Source organism: Aspergillus udagawae (assembly GCF_001078395.1).
Source record: "Aspergillus udagawae IFM 46973 DNA, scaffold_2, whole genome shotgun sequence".
Lineage (NCBI taxonomy): Eukaryota > Fungi > Ascomycota > Eurotiomycetes > Eurotiales > Aspergillaceae > Aspergillus > Aspergillus udagawae.
Window position 1 is genome coordinate 2,174,572 of NW_025091265.1, and position 17,193 is coordinate 2,191,764.

The 17,193-nt window shown below is 52.5% G+C and overlaps 8 protein-coding genes across 8 annotated transcripts; 4 read left to right on the forward strand and 4 right to left on the reverse strand.

The window, feature by feature from the left end:
- Positions 1-2,029: 2,029 nt before the first annotated feature.
- Positions 2,030-3,269, forward strand: Aud_003075 (putative pectin methylesterase; the record flags this gene model as incomplete). The annotated part of the gene is made up of 2 exons (XM_043288032.1): positions 2,030-2,644; positions 2,706-3,269. 2 exons carry the CDS (start codon positions 2,030-2,032, stop codon positions 3,267-3,269), a joined length of 1,179 nt encoding a protein of 392 aa, XP_043143967.1.
- A 96-nt stretch (positions 3,270-3,365) lies between these two features.
- Aud_003076 (uncharacterized protein) lies at positions 3,366-3,968 on the reverse strand (the record flags this gene model as incomplete). The annotated part of the gene is made up of 1 exon (XM_043288033.1): positions 3,366-3,968. One exon carries the CDS (start codon positions 3,966-3,968, stop codon positions 3,366-3,368), a length of 603 nt encoding a protein of 200 aa, XP_043143968.1.
- Positions 3,969-4,473: 505 nt separating this feature from the next.
- Positions 4,474-5,388, reverse strand: Aud_003077 (transcription elongation factor DST1; the record flags this gene model as incomplete). Its single annotated transcript, XM_043288034.1, has 1 exon — positions 4,474-5,388. The coding sequence occupies one exon, from the start codon at positions 5,386-5,388 to the stop codon at positions 4,474-4,476; it is 915 nt and encodes a 304-aa protein (XP_043143969.1).
- A 1,266-nt stretch (positions 5,389-6,654) lies between these two features.
- Aud_003078 (GTPase-activating protein RNA1) lies at positions 6,655-7,911 on the reverse strand (the record flags this gene model as incomplete). Its single annotated transcript, XM_043288035.1, has 1 exon — positions 6,655-7,911. One exon carries the CDS (start codon positions 7,909-7,911, stop codon positions 6,655-6,657), a length of 1,257 nt encoding a protein of 418 aa, XP_043143970.1.
- A 454-nt stretch (positions 7,912-8,365) lies between these two features.
- Positions 8,366-8,779, forward strand: Aud_003079 (copper metallochaperone COX17; the record flags this gene model as incomplete). Its single annotated transcript, XM_043288036.1, has 3 exons — positions 8,366-8,393; positions 8,514-8,575; positions 8,639-8,779. The coding sequence occupies 3 exons, from the start codon at positions 8,366-8,368 to the stop codon at positions 8,777-8,779; spliced, it is 231 nt and encodes a 76-aa protein (XP_043143971.1).
- Positions 8,780-9,218: 439 nt separating this feature from the next.
- Aud_003080 (dolichyl-P-Glc:Man(9)GlcNAc(2)-PP-dolichol alpha-1,3-glucosyltransferase ALG6) lies at positions 9,219-11,119 on the reverse strand (the record flags this gene model as incomplete). The annotated part of the gene is made up of 3 exons (XM_043288037.1): positions 9,219-10,602; positions 10,660-10,822; positions 10,888-11,119. The coding sequence occupies 3 exons, from the start codon at positions 11,117-11,119 to the stop codon at positions 9,219-9,221; spliced, it is 1,779 nt and encodes a 592-aa protein (XP_043143972.1).
- Positions 11,120-12,045: 926 nt separating this feature from the next.
- Aud_003081 (putative nucleolin protein Nsr1) lies at positions 12,046-13,792 on the forward strand (the record flags this gene model as incomplete). The annotated part of the gene is made up of 3 exons (XM_043288038.1): positions 12,046-12,732; positions 12,782-13,083; positions 13,138-13,792. 3 exons carry the CDS (start codon positions 12,046-12,048, stop codon positions 13,790-13,792), a joined length of 1,644 nt encoding a protein of 547 aa, XP_043143973.1.
- A 984-nt stretch (positions 13,793-14,776) lies between these two features.
- Positions 14,777-16,296, forward strand: Aud_003082 (uncharacterized protein; the record flags this gene model as incomplete). Its single annotated transcript, XM_043288039.1, has 2 exons — positions 14,777-14,927; positions 15,050-16,296. The coding sequence occupies 2 exons, from the start codon at positions 14,777-14,779 to the stop codon at positions 16,294-16,296; spliced, it is 1,398 nt and encodes a 465-aa protein (XP_043143974.1).
- Between the last annotated feature and the right edge of the window lie 897 nt (positions 16,297-17,193).

The window sequence follows — 17,193 nt, forward strand, 5'->3', positions numbered from 1 at the left end:
ACGCTTGATTACTCTCACTACTAATTCTCATCTGGATATCACTTGAGCATACATGCATAGGGCTGGGCTTCGGCTGGTTACCTTTTTTAACAGTATTATAGACTTTTTTTTCTCTCATTTGTCTCTACATAGAGTCAATTCTTTTCTTTACATGTATGTATGTCATTAATAGTGGTAAATTTAGTGAATCAAGCGATTTCAAGAAGTTATTCGTTTTCCCTCTTACCTCTTGATGCCTTCTCAAAATGCTCGTCCAAAAAATACTCTTCCAAAATTTCCCTCGATCCAGCAAATCTATGTGGAGGGCCACTCGCTTCCAGCCTGCGAAAGCTCTAGTTGAGCTTCAAAGCTACCCCTTTCTTTTTCTATTTAGATCGACCATCATATTTGCTATGCTCCACTTCTCTTGCATAGTCTCTCCACTTAATCCAGGAACAAGAGCAGAACTGCAGTAACTAGCCTGCCGCTGCGCAGTTTGCATCCCACTTGGTGACCGGAGCCCGCCCGAAGGAGCTTCTGCCGAGGTAACTTCCAGCCTCTCAGCGCCTTGATCTGTAGGATGAATAGATTACGACGCAGGAACTATCGTCATTCTTGGCAGTAGTGCGCTGTAGCTCGACCCGCTAGTCTGTTAGACAGGTAACTGTGTAGCTACTAGCTCTCACCCGAAGTGTTAGCTCGTCAAGCGACCTGCCAATTTTGTGTCTCATTCAGTCGTTCGGACTGCATGACGCACGTCGTAATACTCATGATGGACTCTTGATTCTGCTTGATTTCTTCGTTCGGACTTTTCCACCGGGATCTGGTTCTTCGTATTGTCTGATCATCACGGCTGGCGGTCTGACCATATGATGGGCGCTAAGTAGTGCGGACTAATCTGGGCAAGATGCATGATCCGGCTGTAATAGTCGCGAGTAGCAGAGCATGGACGAACCAAGTACTGATAGCCTGATTGAATTGATTGCTGCTATGGTGCCGTTCGAGCCGTGTTCATAGCTTTGCTCAAGCAACCGCATTTCTCATAAGAGGTATATTATTGTTTTGTGGATACAGCACACTACAGAAGTATGCAGTCAGCAGTCATGCCTCAGGCAGCTAGGCAGCCAGGGACAGGCAAAATACTCTCTTCCTGTCATTATTTCTGTAGACCATCACCATACCATCAACATCATCGGATCTTCATTTGCCGCTGATCATGCTCATGTCTTTTAAACAACTGATGAAATGTCATTCATAACTATATCACCGACCCTCGTCTCGTGATATCATTGAGCCCGTCCTATCAGCGATGGGCGCGGAGACTCGTCTACTATGCTTGCCTTAAGCAATCTAAGTGATCCTCGGCAATAATTGGTACGCTTTAGATCTACACTACGAGATACATATGCGTTGGACAGGCAAGGCTCAACATAGAGCAGAGCCATCCTAATTCTCCGCCTGTGGCTCTGGTGACGGGGTCACTCAGACAGTATACTTTGCAGGCCGTCAGGAGAACCACCATCAAGCTGGAGCCAATTTGAGGAAGATCGATTCAGCCGCTTGCTCAGACGGACGTATCTTGATGTTGATAACGAGAAACAGGCCGCTGTTTGCGCCTCATCGAGCATTTCAAACCTGACAGGTGGAATCCAATTTTCCGTCGCCGCTGCAATTGATTTCCGTGCTTATTCTGGGGAAATCGCCCTGGACCGCGGGGAAGTTTTTTCTCTGCCAGGAGAAGAGTCCTTGTGCAATTGGCCGATTGATGGTTTTATGTGTATCCAAGAGTCTTCACCATGCTTGTTTCCCCGGTCGATACTCGCCAGTGTACGTGTTCCAAGCACCGCCAGCAGCGGGGATACTCTCCCAACTTGTTCGACCCCCGTCTCTGCCCCCGCAATTTCTCCAAATTTCTCCAGAAGCACAATTAACGCGTTGATCGTCCGGATCGAGGAGACAATATAAGAGACGGCGACCCGGGCGATCTTCATGCTGGAGCGCGGACACTCAGCGTCGGGCTTCGTGACGAAATCTGTATAGTCAAGGAAAAATGAAGTCTTATCTCTTGTTCCTTGCGGTGATTTTGCAGGCCGTGCTTGGACGAACGGCTGCATTGCATTCCTCATCTCGTCGCGCTTGCCAGACCTCCCTGAGAAATTGTCCTGAGGGAACAGTCATCGTCTCCAAGTCTCATCCCAAGGCTCACTTCTCTACGGTTCAGGCTGCTATCAAATCTCTGCCGAATGACAACAGCAAGCAGACCATTTTGATACTGGCAGGCAACTACACTGAGCAGCTGAATGTCACCCGGTCCGGTCCTATAACCCTGCTTGGCCAGACCGACAGCGTCACCGATGCCTCGAAGAACAAGGTCACTATCACCTGGGCCCAAGCGAACCACGACAACACCGGAAAGAGCGTAGACAATGTCTTTTCCAGCGTTCTGGTTGTTGCACCTACACTCGAGGCCGGCTACACCGGTTCGGGGCCAACGGGGTATCCGGTGCCGGAAGATACACCGTTCGGTAACATCGATTTCAGGGTCTACAACATCGATTTCCGCAACACATGGGCCGATTACTCCGATGGACCCGCGCATGCCCTCAGCTTCAGTCGCGCCAACGGCGGCTTCTACTACTGCGGATTCTACTCTTACCAGGATACTGTATGTCTCTTGCCCAAGCTTCTAGTCAGTTGCAGGGACGGAACAAACTGACCATGCACAGGTGTACGTTGGCAAGCTAGGAAACGCCTACTTCTACAAGAACATCATCGCCGGCCAGACCGACTTCCTGTACGGCTTCGGTACCGCCTGGATCCAATCGTCGGACATCCTCCTGCGCAACTGCGGCGGCGGTATCACCGCGTGGAAGGGCACCAACACCACCTTTGAGAACCAGTACGGCGTGTACATTGTCGATTCGACTGTGAGAGCGGCGAACGCCTCTATTGCTCCGGTGATTGCCCGCCAATGTGCTCTGGGCCGGCCATGGAACAGTCTGCACCGGTCCATATTCGCCAATACCTACGAGGATGGCAGTATTGAGCCCAGCGGCTACATCGATTGGGTCGTCTCTGGCGTGAGCCGGTTCTCTAACCAGACAGTCATGGCCGAATACAAGTCGTTTGGACCCGGTTTCAACGCGACAGGCCGCGCAGAAGGCGGATTCACTATCGTCATGGACAAGAAGCAGTACAGGCGCTACGACTCGCCAGCGAAGGTGTTCCAGACGCCGGACGGCAAGCCGGGAAATATCGGCTGGATCGATTTCCACGCGGATCACGTCTAGTTTCATCTATGACACGTCAAAAGCTTAGATATCTATGAGGTAGACATGCACAAATGAACTCGGTACCACTCAAGTCTATATCACCCCAAAACAAATCTATGCCGTCCCACTCCCCCCGGCATAGACCCTCTGCCCCTCCCCAATAAGATTCCCATGCCCGCCCCTCGTCCTCTCCATCGACTTCTTCGTCTCCCTCGCCGCCAGCTCCCGCTGCACCTCGCCCAATTGGTGCGTCCGCGCCAGATACGCCGCCCCGGTATCGGCCCACACGCGGTACTCCTGGACCTTCAATCCGCCCCCTCCTGCCCCCTGATCCTCCGCAAGCCCAATCCGATAACAGAAGGTCTCATCCCACCCCTCGCCTGTCTCCTTCCACGTAAACCGCGCCCGCCCCCGCAGCGAAACAGCCATCGACACCGTATCAACGATCCACTCCTCCTCCCCGTCGAAGCTCATCTTCTCGAAGCAGAGCAAGTCCGCGATGAGCTCAAAGTACCGGCCCACCCCGTCCATGCCGGTGAATGTGCGGCCCAGGAACGGCGCGAGGACGGGCAGCCCGTGCTCGTGGACCATGGGGAGGGGGTCCGCTGTGAAATGGCTGAGGAGGACGGGGACGGGGGCTGCGGAGGCGAAGGCGTCGCAGAGGGCTAGGGTGGGTTGGATTAGGGAGCTGCGGGTGTAGGTTTTTGGGGTGGTCATTTTGAAACTTTTGTTTGTGGTTTGCGACTGTTTGCGATAAGGTTGATGGAATGGGATGGTTGCGACGTGTTGTTGTTTGTACCTCTTACTTGAGGATGCTGTGGAGCGGAGCGGCGTTGTATTGACTTACATAACCATGACGTCTGTATTTACTTGAGCATCGGGTCCCGAAATAGTGGGAGGTGGTGTGAGCATAAAACAGAAAAAGCCTGAGTAACAGGCTGTATCATTGGGTGAAGCGTATTATAGCTGTCTACCGTCTTGTGTGCAGTGCGGATGCAGGTGAGACGTCCTCGATCTACTCAATCAGCTAGCATAAAGAGAACCCGAGTTGAAGAGGAACAGCATAATCAGAATGAAAGTCATCATGGGTTAGCCCTCCCACGCCCATGACGGAATAAAACAACCGCCTTTTACCACTCAAACTCCGTGCCTATCGGCTATAGAACCAGAAAGGCCTGCGTACGAGGCCAAAAGCGAAAAAAGAAACACCGAAAACAAAAAATCACTGCCGCCACGATTTACCACAGTTCATACACGTACAGAACAGGGTCATCGGTTCATCTGCGCTGCGTGTTTGCGCCTCGGTGTAGGTGACCTTGCGTTGTCCGCACTTGCCGCACTGCAGACTGGTGCTGATACTGCGCTCGGCCTGCGCGACCATTGCCTTGTCCATGTTCTCCTTCTGGATTTTGCGCTCCTGCTCGCGCTGTTCCGCCGATTTGAGCTCATCGTGCGACATCTTCACGAACTGCTCGGGCGTCACTTCATTCGACAACACGCGCACCCGTAGCGTCGGGTTAGATTTGTTCTTGAGGTTCTGATACAAGCTGCGAATCTTGGTGCGGTACTGCTCCTTGGTCTCCGGGCCGAAAGCGCTGAACGCCGCCGCCTCCACCGCGCAGGCCTTGGACAGCACCGCTCGAGGCGACTCAGTCGAGTTGAGGCACAGCCCATCGTACATCAGCCCAATGCAACTATCCCGGATCTTGTTCGAAGTTTGATTGACATCCACCCCATCCGCCTTCCACGTCCGCTTGTCCGGGGGAACGGAGAGTTTCGACATCTTGTCCGATGGGGTTGTCCCGGCAGGGGACGCGGTGCCGTTCTGTGCTGGGCGCGGCGACCCGCTCGAACGCTGGCTGACGGACGGTGACCCGCTGGCCTTCTGTTTGTTAACCTCGTTCCGCCATTTCGAGACGATCTCGCTGGATAGACGTGCGACTTCGGACGACTTGTGCTGCTTGAACTTGTTGACGATGATTCCGACGCGCGTCGACCGTAGCAGATCCTCCGTTGCCTTCACTCCGGTTTGCAGCTCCTTGAGCAGTGATACGATGTTGGCTGCGGGCTCGTTCTGGGTGGCGGCTTTCGTCAGGGCCTTCGCCTTGAGCTCGATTTCTTTCGCATCCATCGCCATTTTGACCGATCCCGATCGTAGACTGGATAAAGATAGGGACGTGCCGTGAGAATCGTACCTGCGTCAGTCTTAGCAAAACCAGTTGACCGAATCACTTGTAGATGTAGCGCATAATCAAAAACAGCCAACGATAGGTACAAGGTTTAGACGCAATGGCAAATGCGTAAAATCTGTCGTAAGTAGCCGTAGCTGAATTCGGCCAGATTCCTCCGCGACAAGCGTTTGCCATCACTGTCGCGGCACATCCGGTAGCACGTGCCCTTCAGCGGCTGTAGCTGCAAATGCTCTCATTACCGAGCAAGAGACAGGAATGAAATGCTTCACGTTAAAGCCCCAGCTCATTCAGGAAAGAACTGCAAAGAAACTTGACGAAAAACCAGTGAAGCAAAGGGAACTGCAGCTTCAACTCACTTCCACGAGGAGGTCTTGTGACCCTATAATCAACGGCTTCGGGGCGAATTCCCTATTCTGGAGGGGGAGGCGAGCCTGCGACGGTGCAAGCAAAATGTGAGCAACGGAAAGACCGGCGAAGTGAGATGAAAATGGCGCGGAACTTGAAGGTGGTGGACAAGTAAATGAAGATGAAGCAATCAGTGAACCTCCGCGCCAAGACCGGCGTTGCTCTTTTCGGAAGCGCCCACGTGCCTAGTACCAAATGTATGGGGTTGTGCCCCTCAGCTTCCATGACAGCTGAAACGAAGTATTAAGGCTTCAAAAACGGCTGATTAGGAGGAAGTCGAGCAATCGTGTACTACTTTGGGAAATGATCATCGATCAGCAGTTTACTTAGCATCGAGGCTATCATCGACTGACTACGATTCAACATGCAATGGCCGTTGTCATCAATTCATTCACTTTTCAATATTATATACATGAGTAGGGGTAGTAACATGCTGCATGGGACAATCAATAGGGGGTGATGGCATAAATCTATCCGCGTATCTGTGCAGTAAAAGACGCAATTGGAACGCTATGGTGAGATCAGCGCAATGAATGCAGCCAGATATGGCCACTCGTAGTGGTACTTCGAAGCAGGGAGAACTTGTCGTGAGGCACTATTGGACCCATTTTTCGGGTCCCCGTGGGTGCGGTGGGCTGTTCACCCATCGTTCTTGATAGCATATTGCTGCATGTCTTCCTAGACATGCCGTCGAGTATGGCCATACATCAATGACTGCTGCGAGATAAGCCTGGTCGCCGCTGAGTCGGGATACTAGACAGGGCAATGGTCTGCGTAAACAAGTAGTCGAGACGAGTCCGCAGAGTCTACAGAGCAGTCTTGCCTAGAGCCTCCGCGAGAGCATCGACATCCTTGTCCTGTCTTTGAGCGACCTTCTCGTCTTCCGCCTTCACATTGTCCTTGAGGAACTTGTCAGCCTTGCGCTCCTCCAGATCTTCCTCCTCAATTTCCTCTTCCTCCTCGGCTTCACTCTCCTCCTCAAGCTCATCCAGCTCATCCATACCCCACATGTCCTCCGGATCATCATCGGTGCCGTGCTCCTCTTTGCGCGCCTCCAAAACCTCCTGCAACTCTGTCACATTTGGGTCTTCTTCGAAGAATTTGTTGCCGTTCAGCTCGATGCGGCGAAGAGCCGGAAGGGCGGTTTTCGTAGCGTGCAAGAACTGCTTCACACCCTCGGCCGTAATTTCATTGTACTGCAGACGCAGAGTCTGGATGCTTTGATTCTTGCCCTCTGCCAAAGCCTGAGCGACCTTGACACCACCGCGTGCGGATAGCAGGCAGTCGCCGACACCGAGTTCACGCAGAGAGGGCCATCCAGCTACAACACCGGCGAGAGCAGTAGATCCCATGACGGTGAATGTGTTGTCCTGCAAGTCCAAAACTTCCAGGGCGCTAGCGTGACGAAGACCTTCCTTCAAAAGCAGCGAGATACCCTCCTGACGAATACCGTTCTGTGTCATCTTGACGGAGCGGATGCCTGCGGCGTGTACCTTGTAGGCACGTGCCCACGCTTCCATACTGCCATTCTCCAATCGGTTCCGTCCGCAAACAATGCTTTCCAGAAGAGGAATCTCCTCGCCGGCCTTGCGGGCCTCCTCCTTGCGCTCCGCAAGTTTTGTGAGCGCATCCGCAATAAGCGTACCGGCAGCGGGACCCAACCCGTTGTTATTCAGGATCAGATGGCGGAGGGGCACGTGGCGGGAGAGGAAATCGACGAGGGGCGCTTGAGTGTTCAGGCCGAACGCATTATCGGAAAGGTTGACGGTGTGGAGAGTTTTGATCTCAAGCAGTGCGTTGAGAAGGGCAGTCAGAGCCTGGGGGATTTCGGAGAGCAGGCGCGAGGTGAAGATATCAGCGAGGTCGGCGACTTCGAGGTTCTTCTGCGAAGCAAGTACGGGGGCCAGGCGTTCCGAGGCTGGTACACCGAGGGTGTTACCACCCAGACGAATCTCGGTGAAATCAGTGCTTTCAATCAGTGGCTTGATATGGGCCTCGATATCTTCAGCAGTGTCTAATTTGAGGCCTTTGCCCTCAAGTGTAAAGACCTTTGGAGGGGCCATGGTGGGGTAGTTTCAGGGGCAAACAAAAAAATTGGAGAATTGACCAATGATCTAGAAAAATATGAAAATGTGTGAGAGTAAGTCTGAAAGCACTGTTTATCAGACAGAATAATCCAATAGTCAGAGAGATTGTAGGTGTTGATAGTATTCAACAGTTCAAATGTGGAGGGGAAAGAGAAAATCCTCCGTTATCGTTAATATTATTATTTTGCCTCCTCAAAATATGCAAACAAAAGGCCCAGTACCAAAAATCTTCCCGATCGACGGCACTCCGGCAATCCACAGAGCACAAATGCGCCGTTTCCGCTCCATCGCAGTCAATTAATCAGCACTCCAGCTTCCATCACCTGTCATCATCTGCTGCTTCATTTTCGTACATAGATCTTCAATTTCTGCCGCACATCCTTGTATTTCACTCTCTCGTTTCTTTTCGCTCAGAGATCAGAAATCCGCCATGTCCTGGCTCTTCGGCTCTTCCAAAGGTATGCACTCCAGATTCTTCTCCGCATCTCTCCGACAGAACTATACCCACGAACACCTGTTCCAATTCCAATCCCCGTTCCCTCTCGGAGCTCAGAGAAGATACTTATATTATTCCCTAGGTGCTGCTGAACAGACTCCCGCTCCCGCAGCCACCCAGCCAACACCAACCGAGAAACCCAAGGTACGTCGTTGAGCACATTGCGCCGCGCCCCCGAAAGCACCGATCTGACCATTCCGTCTCCAGCCCTGCTGCGTCTGCAAGACCGAAAAGTCTGCCCGGGATGACTGCATGCTGTTCTCGAAAACTGATGACCCGGCTCAAGAGTGCAAGCCCCTGATCGACCAGTACAAGGCCTGTATGGCTGGATACGGATTCAAGGTTTAAACTGGTGGAGTCGACTGGACCGTGTTGTCGATTGGTCTTGTTGGGCGATATATGAATTCGTGGACTACGCCGGGGTTAGGCATGACGTGAACATTCTCTCGGTGTTGATCGAATGCTGAGCGATGGATTGGGAATATTGCGGCTGTACAACGGGCCAGGTGTTGGATTATGGGCTACGGTTTGATTTTAGCTTGTATATTAGCATCATTGTACGGAGTTTTTGTTGATGCATATTTATGTACACTACAGGTATATAGTCGTCTGGCAAGGTGTCTGTCAGACAAGTGAATAGAACATCTCTCCTTGATTCAGAACGTACGAGATTGGAGAAATGACAATCGGATCTGCCCGCCTGAGGGTTATAAAATACATTTGAGAGTATAAAATGGGTATCACTTGAGAAAATTTTCAAGAAAATCGGGCCTCTGACCCTCGGCTATCACTGCTTCTTTTTCCGGCTCTCCTCTTCTGCTGCCTTGCGATCAATCTGCCAGCATTGCGTGATCAGTCTCCACATACACCACAAGTAAGCAATGCCAAATCCTCCCGCGCCAATCAGGACGTTCAGCACCACCCACAGATCGGGCTTGCCCTCCGGTGGAGGCACAAATGCGTCGAGGACATGCCAAACGATCATGGCCAGGTAGAAGCAAAAATGCAGCAGTTTCGTGAGTATGCGAGGCTCGGAGACAGGACCTGATTCGCCCACAGGGGTTCGGCTGCGATATGTCTCAAAGGAAGTTGGTGGAAGACCCATCAGATAGGCCCAGAGACCCGTCATGACAAAGTACGGGGTCCGGAGTTCGTCGCGCTTGAGAAGAGGATACATGGTCCAGGAGCCAAGGACGTTGGCCCATCCAACCCAGGCTCGGGTGTCTTTGCTCAGACCGCCATCACTCGCAAGGAGGAGTGTCATGGGAAGCAAGGGCAACAGCACACTCTTTTCATGAACCTGGAAGGAGAAAAGGAAGAAGCCCCAGGCTACGCTGGCCAAAGCTGGGAGAAGTAGAGATGCTCGGGGGTGGCGGAAAATGATCCCACAAGGAACTATAATGGATGCCAGTGTCGCGCCAAGTGAGACGCGCTGGAGAAGGCTCGCTTCGAACCGATGAAGTTTGTAGAACGTGTGGATGGCGCACCAGGCGTTGGCGACCTTGTCTTCAAACAAACCACGGGCGAATGGGAACACACGGTGGATGATTTGCATCAGTTGAAAGACGGGTGCGAACAGAAACGAGTCCTCTGACAACTTGATGGGTAGAGCCTGCAGCAAAGGAGGTTGTGGAGAAGCACTCAGATAGCCACGAGCTTCGGCATTGGTTGCGGCGACAAGCAGCGGGGCAAACAATAGTGCAAATGCAAGGATGGTGACAATGGCTATGTTCAGAAGACGAAGAATACGTATCCTAGGGAAGATGCAAACGCCTAGAAGAAAGGCGAACATGACCGGGGCGTAATAGAGCGCCATCTGCTTGAAGCACAAGGCGCCCACAAAGAAGAGACAAGCCCACAGCATCCGTCCGGCCAATATAGCATCCAAACTTGCGACAACAAGCCCCAGCATCACAGTGTTATATTGGAAATGGCCATGATCAATGAGAATGGTTGCCGGTTGCAATAGAATCGCGACGAGGGCAATTGAGGTGGACCAGACTGGAACACCTTGCATCCGAGTATAACGACGAAGGAAATTAACGACGGCCGGGATGTAGACAAGGTACTCGGAAGCGATCACGGTTCCCCGCATGAAGACCTTCAATCTTGGATCCTCAAAGCCGCGCGAAGCATCCAGGGCAAACCAGGAGGGCTCAAGAGCGCTTCCACTACTGATTGTCAGCAACGAACGCCTTCCTTATCATATGTCTCAAAAATCCACGTACATCTTCCCCAGCAGCCAGCTATGGTATGCCGTCAGAGGCGGGTAGTCAAGTCCCCAGTACTGCAAGTCGTAGAGATACCATTTCGACATGGGGAGGTGGATGGTGAGCTCCATCCAGTGTCTTTGCGCTTCGAAATCACCATGCATCGGAGGCACCTGAAAACCTGCAGGAATATGTCAGCCACATGTACTTGGACGCATATTCTCAACATGCAGGCAGTGCACAAACCAGAGTAGCCCCATAGACTGACAGCCCAACGGAAGAGGCCTACCACCATAAGGATCAGAGGTAGCACCAGCCATTGAGATACACCAGCTCTAGCAGCCCATAGGAACGAGACGAGAGGGAATGCAGGGAATGATTTTCCACCCTCAGCTTCAAGAAGGAGCGAGTTGTTCGAGCCAGTGGGGTACTTTCTCCTCTTTCGTGGCCGATGGGATGAAGGGGTCGGAGGAGCCATGGTGGTCAGACAGCAGCAGTATCACCTGCCTCCCATTGGCTCAATATAGTCCGTCTCCGAAGAAGAGAGATCCGACAGGTAAGAATCTGAGAATGCCAGCAGTAGTCGAACAAGCAGTTTGAAGTAGAAGCTGCGATGGTCTGCGGAGGTGGAACTTGATGCTAGTACCAGCAAGTGACACTCTGGTTCCGGCGACCAACCGCGTGTACACCGAGTACCTGCCAGGTACCCACTTTTTCTTAAGCAATTGTGGCATAGTGCCTGAGCTAGCTGCTACAAAGTAGGCGGTGTGCGTAAATCTCTGCCAACCTCCAGAAATTTTCTGTAAATTCTTATCAGAGCTCTCGAGAAATTTTTTTTTCCTTCTCTTCATCCTCACACTTTCCCCCTTTATTAACTCACTTTTCTTACATATTTGTCACTTGAATCATTTTTTGATTCAGTGAACCTCTTCAGTCTCCTTCTTAGAAACCATATTTCTAACTGACGCAGCAGCGTGGGCCGTACTTTGCAAAGTACACTTCAACAGACATCCTGTGGGCTTAATACACTGAGGGCTGTGGGCTGTGGCATATTGCAATCTATTCTGTGGCATCTGTGGGATACTCTCGTGGGTTTCATATTATAGACGAGTGCATATTTCCTCTCCGTCTCTGTGGGCTTGAACACTGTCGTTGTGGGTTACTTGTGGGTATTTGTGCTAAATCTCTTCCATTTGTGTTGAGATTTGCGTCCAGCTGTGATAAGGTCATCACTCCTGGATATTACATCAGGGGGCTCTAACTCAAATCGGGTGATTGAGGGATTGTAGGCTTTGCCGCACAATTACAACCTTTCACTTCTGAGAGAACTTGCATTGTATGTACTAATCTCTGATCCCACCCCCTGTTGATGCTCGAGCTAATCATCGTCGTTCATAGTACAAAATGTCTAAGACCAAGTCCGTTACTAAGAAAGGTGCCGACAAGCCCGTCGACAAGGCCTTGAGCAAGGTCAAGGACGCTGGCGTCACCAAGGCTTCCCAGTCTCCCAAGGCTAAGAGCAAGCAGATGGCTCGCGAGCTCGCTTCCAAGGAGAAGTCCAAGGGCAAGAAGAAGGAGCCTACTCCTAGCAGCAGCTCCGAGTCTGACAGCGATGAGGAGATGGAGTCTACCAGCTCCAGCAGTGAGAGCGAAAGCGAGGAGGAGAAGCCTACCAAGAAGGAGGTGAAGAAGGAGTCCAAGAAGGCCGAATCCTCTTCTGAGTCCGAGTCGGAGTCTGACAGCGACGAGGAGATGGACGACGCTTCCAGCAGCGAGAGTGAGAGTGAGGATGAGAAGCCTGCCAAGAAGCCCGTCAAGAAGGACGCCAAGAAGGACGCCAAGAAGGAGTCCAAGAAGGCTGAATCCTCTTCTGAGTCCGAGTCGGAGTCTGAAGATGAGAAGGTCGTTAAGAAGGTAGTTAAGGCCAAGGCTGACACTTCCGAATCCTCCGAGTCCGAGTCCGACTCCGACTCTGACGAAGAGGAGGTTCCCAAGAAGGCCGCCAAGAAGGATTCCAGCGACAGCGAGGATTCCGAGTCAGAGTCAGAGAGCGAGGACGAGGCGCCTGCTAAGGCTAAGAAGGCTGAGAAGGTATGTACCTGTGGCTCGCAGTGTTTTTAATTTGGTCTGACCGTCTTAGGAATCTTCCGAGGAAACTGAGGATTCTGATGAGTCTGAAGACTCCGAGGGCTCTGACTCCGACTCTTCCGAGTCTGAGTCTGAGAAGCCCTCCAAGAAGCGCAAGGCTGAGGAGGAGCCTGCTGCCGCCCCCAAGAAGTCCAAGAAGACTGATGAGGAGGCTTCTGGCGCTTCTGCCAACCTTTTCGTCGGTAACCTGTCCTGGAACGTCGACGAGGAGTGGCTCCGCCAGGAGTTCGAGAGCTTCGGTGAGCTTTCTGGTGTGCGCATTGTCACCGACCGCGACTCTGGTCGCTCCCGTGGGTAAGTTTACGTCCACTAGTCATGAGTTTCTTCACCTTGCTAAACTGCATTCAGATTCGGTTACGTCGAGTACGTCAGCGCTGCCGACGCTGCCAAGGCTTACGCCGCCAAGAAGGACACTGAACTTGATGGTCGCAAGATCAACCTCGACTACGCCACTGGCCGCCCTGCCAACAACAACAACGACAACAACCAGGATCGCGCTCAGGCTCGCGCTCGTAACTTCGGTGACCAAGCCAGCCCTGAGAGTGACACCCTGTTCGTCGGCAACATCCCCTTCAGTGCCAACGAGGACTCCGTATCCGAGCTGTTCGGTCAGTCGGGTACCATTGTTGGTATCCGTCTGCCCACCGACCCCGAGTCGGGCCGCCCCAAGGGCTTCGGTTACGTGCAGTTCGCCTCTGTTGACGAGGCTCGCCAGGCCTTCAACGACCTCAACGGCGCCGAGCTGGACGGCCGTGCCGTTCGTCTCGACTTCAGCACTCCCCGTCCCAGCAACGGGGATGCTCCTCGTGGTGGCCGTGGCGGCTTCGGCGGTCGCGGTGGCCGTGGTGGTCCTCGCGGAGGTGGCCGTGGTGGTCGTGGAGGCTTCGGAGGTCGCGGCGGCGGTGGAGGCTTCGGCGGTCGTGGCGGCGGTCGCGGTGGCTTTGCCCCCAACAAGGCTCGTGGTGGTATCCCCGAGTACAAGGGCACCAAGGTCACCTTCTAGATGAGTAGCAACATGGTGTCTTGATTTAGGCGTTTCTTCTGTACGGCTTACAAAAGATCTGGGTTATCTCTAGGTTGCATGGGTTCCAAAAAGTTGGTCATTTAAGTTCTGATGGGAATTTGTCTATACTACATAGGTCGACTACTTAGGGTAATATGAATGGTCACTGATATTCTCAAATATTTGTTTGGTTGTTCAACATTTGTCCAATGTGAGAGCGTGCTGTGGTGATACCAGAGTTGCTGATCGACAGCACGAGCGCTGCCTGCGATGTGGTTGGTGCCCCGCCTTTTGTGGCTTCAATCTTGGCGCTGTTGTCTTTGATCAGCAGTCGTCCACGTCTCTGCCTATCTTTCTTTCACGCTTATCATGCTGCATCGTCTTTCATCTCCTTTCTAAAGACCTCTTCTTTTTGTTTCTGCTTTTTCTTTAAGTGTAGGTTCTTTGTTGGGTAACTTTTGTTCCTTTCTGATTTCCAGAGGTCTATGTTTACTGGGTCGTGTGCGTGATTCTCTCCTCTGCGCGCCCAAGTCACCTGCCCACAGTCTGGTGATCCTCTGACGTCCACTCATTGCGCCGACCATCCAAGACAACCCTCCCTACCTTTTCTTACTTTGCCTTTCCAATCTCCTCCTCGACCTGATTCATCTGGTCTGGTAATCGTCATCGATCACAAACCTGGTTGATAATCTTTCTGCCAAAGATCTGCCGGGACTCCACATTGATAAGATAATACTACTGCTGCCGCGCTGCTTGGTCAACGACCCGGTGGTTCTCTTCCCCACGCACCCCACCGGCTTCCCTATCAGCGTTGTTACTCAGTTGTCTGCCTTACGAGTCCTTGACCGCTCTCTCTTCCTGCGTGGTCTGACTTGACACCCCTCTTTTCCTAGTCGAACCAGGTGGTTCAAACTTCCTTCTATCTTCTATTCTAGATAGGGTCTTTCGGATCGAATCTCGCACGTCGAGTTGTAGATACACACAATGCAGCCAAATCACTATGACCTGCTGGGTCAGGCGCAACAGGATGATTGCCGACCTGGCCCCCGGATGACAAGAGAGGCTCATCAGCCGCTTCGGGAGCATATCCTTCAGTCACGGTCTCCATCGGGTGCTGCGCTCACGAGATCTGAAGGTCAGTTGGTTGATATACTTGATACCTCGCTGTGGTGATGTTCCTTCGAGCGCATATTTGATCAACATGTATAATCGATATCAACAATCGTGGCACAATGTACTCACTTCGGTATTATATAGATTCGTGGATCGAAGTATCGTCCCAACCGTCCTCTTCCTCCCTTTCATCCGCCGCAACCAATGATGATATTATTACTACGGGCCTGCGTGTCGAGCGGACGGAATCCAGGTCCTATCACCACCGTAGCCGGCGCCGTCGTTTGCAACAACTAGCAGCTGTGGCCACCCCGCACATCGACTATCCGTTGCGGGAAACCAGCAGTAGCCAGGATGAATATGACGAAAGTGAAAGTGAATCAGACCATGTGCTTAGCAGTTCCAACGAAGACATGACCTGCGCCCCCGCCGTTGAGATGCCTCTCCTTTCGCGGACCGACCCTGCCTTGCCGGAGCCAGAGGCAACTATTGCGAGCGATGAAGATGACGCATCAACGGCACTGGGGATGCGGATCAGCTCATCGCCCTTCGTCCCGCAGCCCAACGTATTTTCTCATCCACCCGAGAACCCTTCTTGGACGAGAGCAACGGGTACCCAGGGTACCCATCAATCTCAGCCCAGTACAGTCTCCAACTCGAGTCGTCAGACTGCGATTCGAATAAACTCACAGGCCAGCGTACGATCGAACAGAAGGCCTCAGCACAGCCCGTACAACATGATATCTCCATCATACCATGCAGACCACGATGCAGCTCTTCGTGCTAGTCTGTCCACGCTTCTCTCATGTGCTGCCGCTGCAAGGGGGTTACCCAAGTCCGATCCTCAGCCTTCACCGGCTGAGCCTGCGAGAGGGTCACCGTCATCATTCCGCCTGGTGTCCGAATCGGTCGCGATGGGGGAAGTGGAGGTCAGCGAGAAGGAGGAACAGTCTGCCACAGAGACCACCTCGACCAGGTCCCATCGCCCCAGCAAAAGGCACGCAGATGCTACGCCTTACACCCACAGGACCAAGCGTCGAACCAGCTTGTCCAAGGAACGGAACATCGGACATCCCTCTGTGGCAAAGAAGAGCCGTCGAGCGGGAATGGCCGAGTCGATGTCGACAGGCAGCCCAACCATTATGACGTGGGTGATCAGCGCCGGCGTTGTGGTGCTCTTTTCGGCCATCAGTTTCTCAGCGGGCTATGTACTTGGACGCGAAGTTGGCAGGCTGGAGTCGAGCACTGGTGTGGGGTCGGTCATGGGAGACGGAGGGGCGGGGGCCTTGGGAGGCAGGGTTTCGGCCGGCTGCGGCCAAGAAGCCGTTCGGGGTGGTTTGAAGCGGTTACGCTGGGGGACGGGGTCTGGGGCATCCGGCATCATTGCATAAACTATCGATTCTCGACTGATGATCATGACCAAGATGACGGAGATGACTGGCGTTCAGGGTTGGTTGTTTCGCTCGTTATACTGCACGATGCGGAGTGTTTCCTTTGTGATGGCTCATTCTGGATATCCAGGAGGGAAAATTTCTTGTCCTTGATTTACTTGCTATGGAGTTGGAGTTTGAATTCTGTCGTTGATGATATATTCCCTTGTCAATCTATACCCACTTGATCTATGAGGATATGGACGGGGAGATGGACTTGCAAGAACAATGAACAATGAATGGACAATATACAATATCTAACTCTGCCCCTGACGCTACGGCCCGTTCCCGCCTCGTCACGTAGATATGATACAGAGCACACGATATTGTCGAGGCAATCATTCCCGTCCGAAGTCTGAAGTGCTCATGACCGGGCACGGACGTGGTGATTTGAAATGATATGCAGATTGCGGGGTGCAGGGCAGCCGCAGGTGCACAGGCTCACAGGCTCACAGGCTCACAGCGCCTGAAGCGCCAAAAAAAAGCCATTGAACATGCCCTGAACTCGGGCATCTGCACCTCACCCTGTGATATATCATGTATCAACTTAGTGTAGGTAGAAATGTTGATGTCGCAGTAGCGAGAGGGTCGTGGTACACCGTACAGGCTACAGCAGGTACAGTAGCATCAGCATCGCTAACCCCTTACTCCTCGCTTCGCAAAAGAAAAGAACGATAAGATAGGAAAGGATGAAAGGAGCGGTCAGTGTCAGTTACGAACAGGGCATGTTTCTGTTTCGGGTATGTGTCACAGGGCACAGATAACATACATACAGGTCCTGAATGATGATCGTGTGTGTCGTGATGGTGACGGTTACGGCTTACCCTGAGCATAAAACATATTTCTTGATTCGACCTA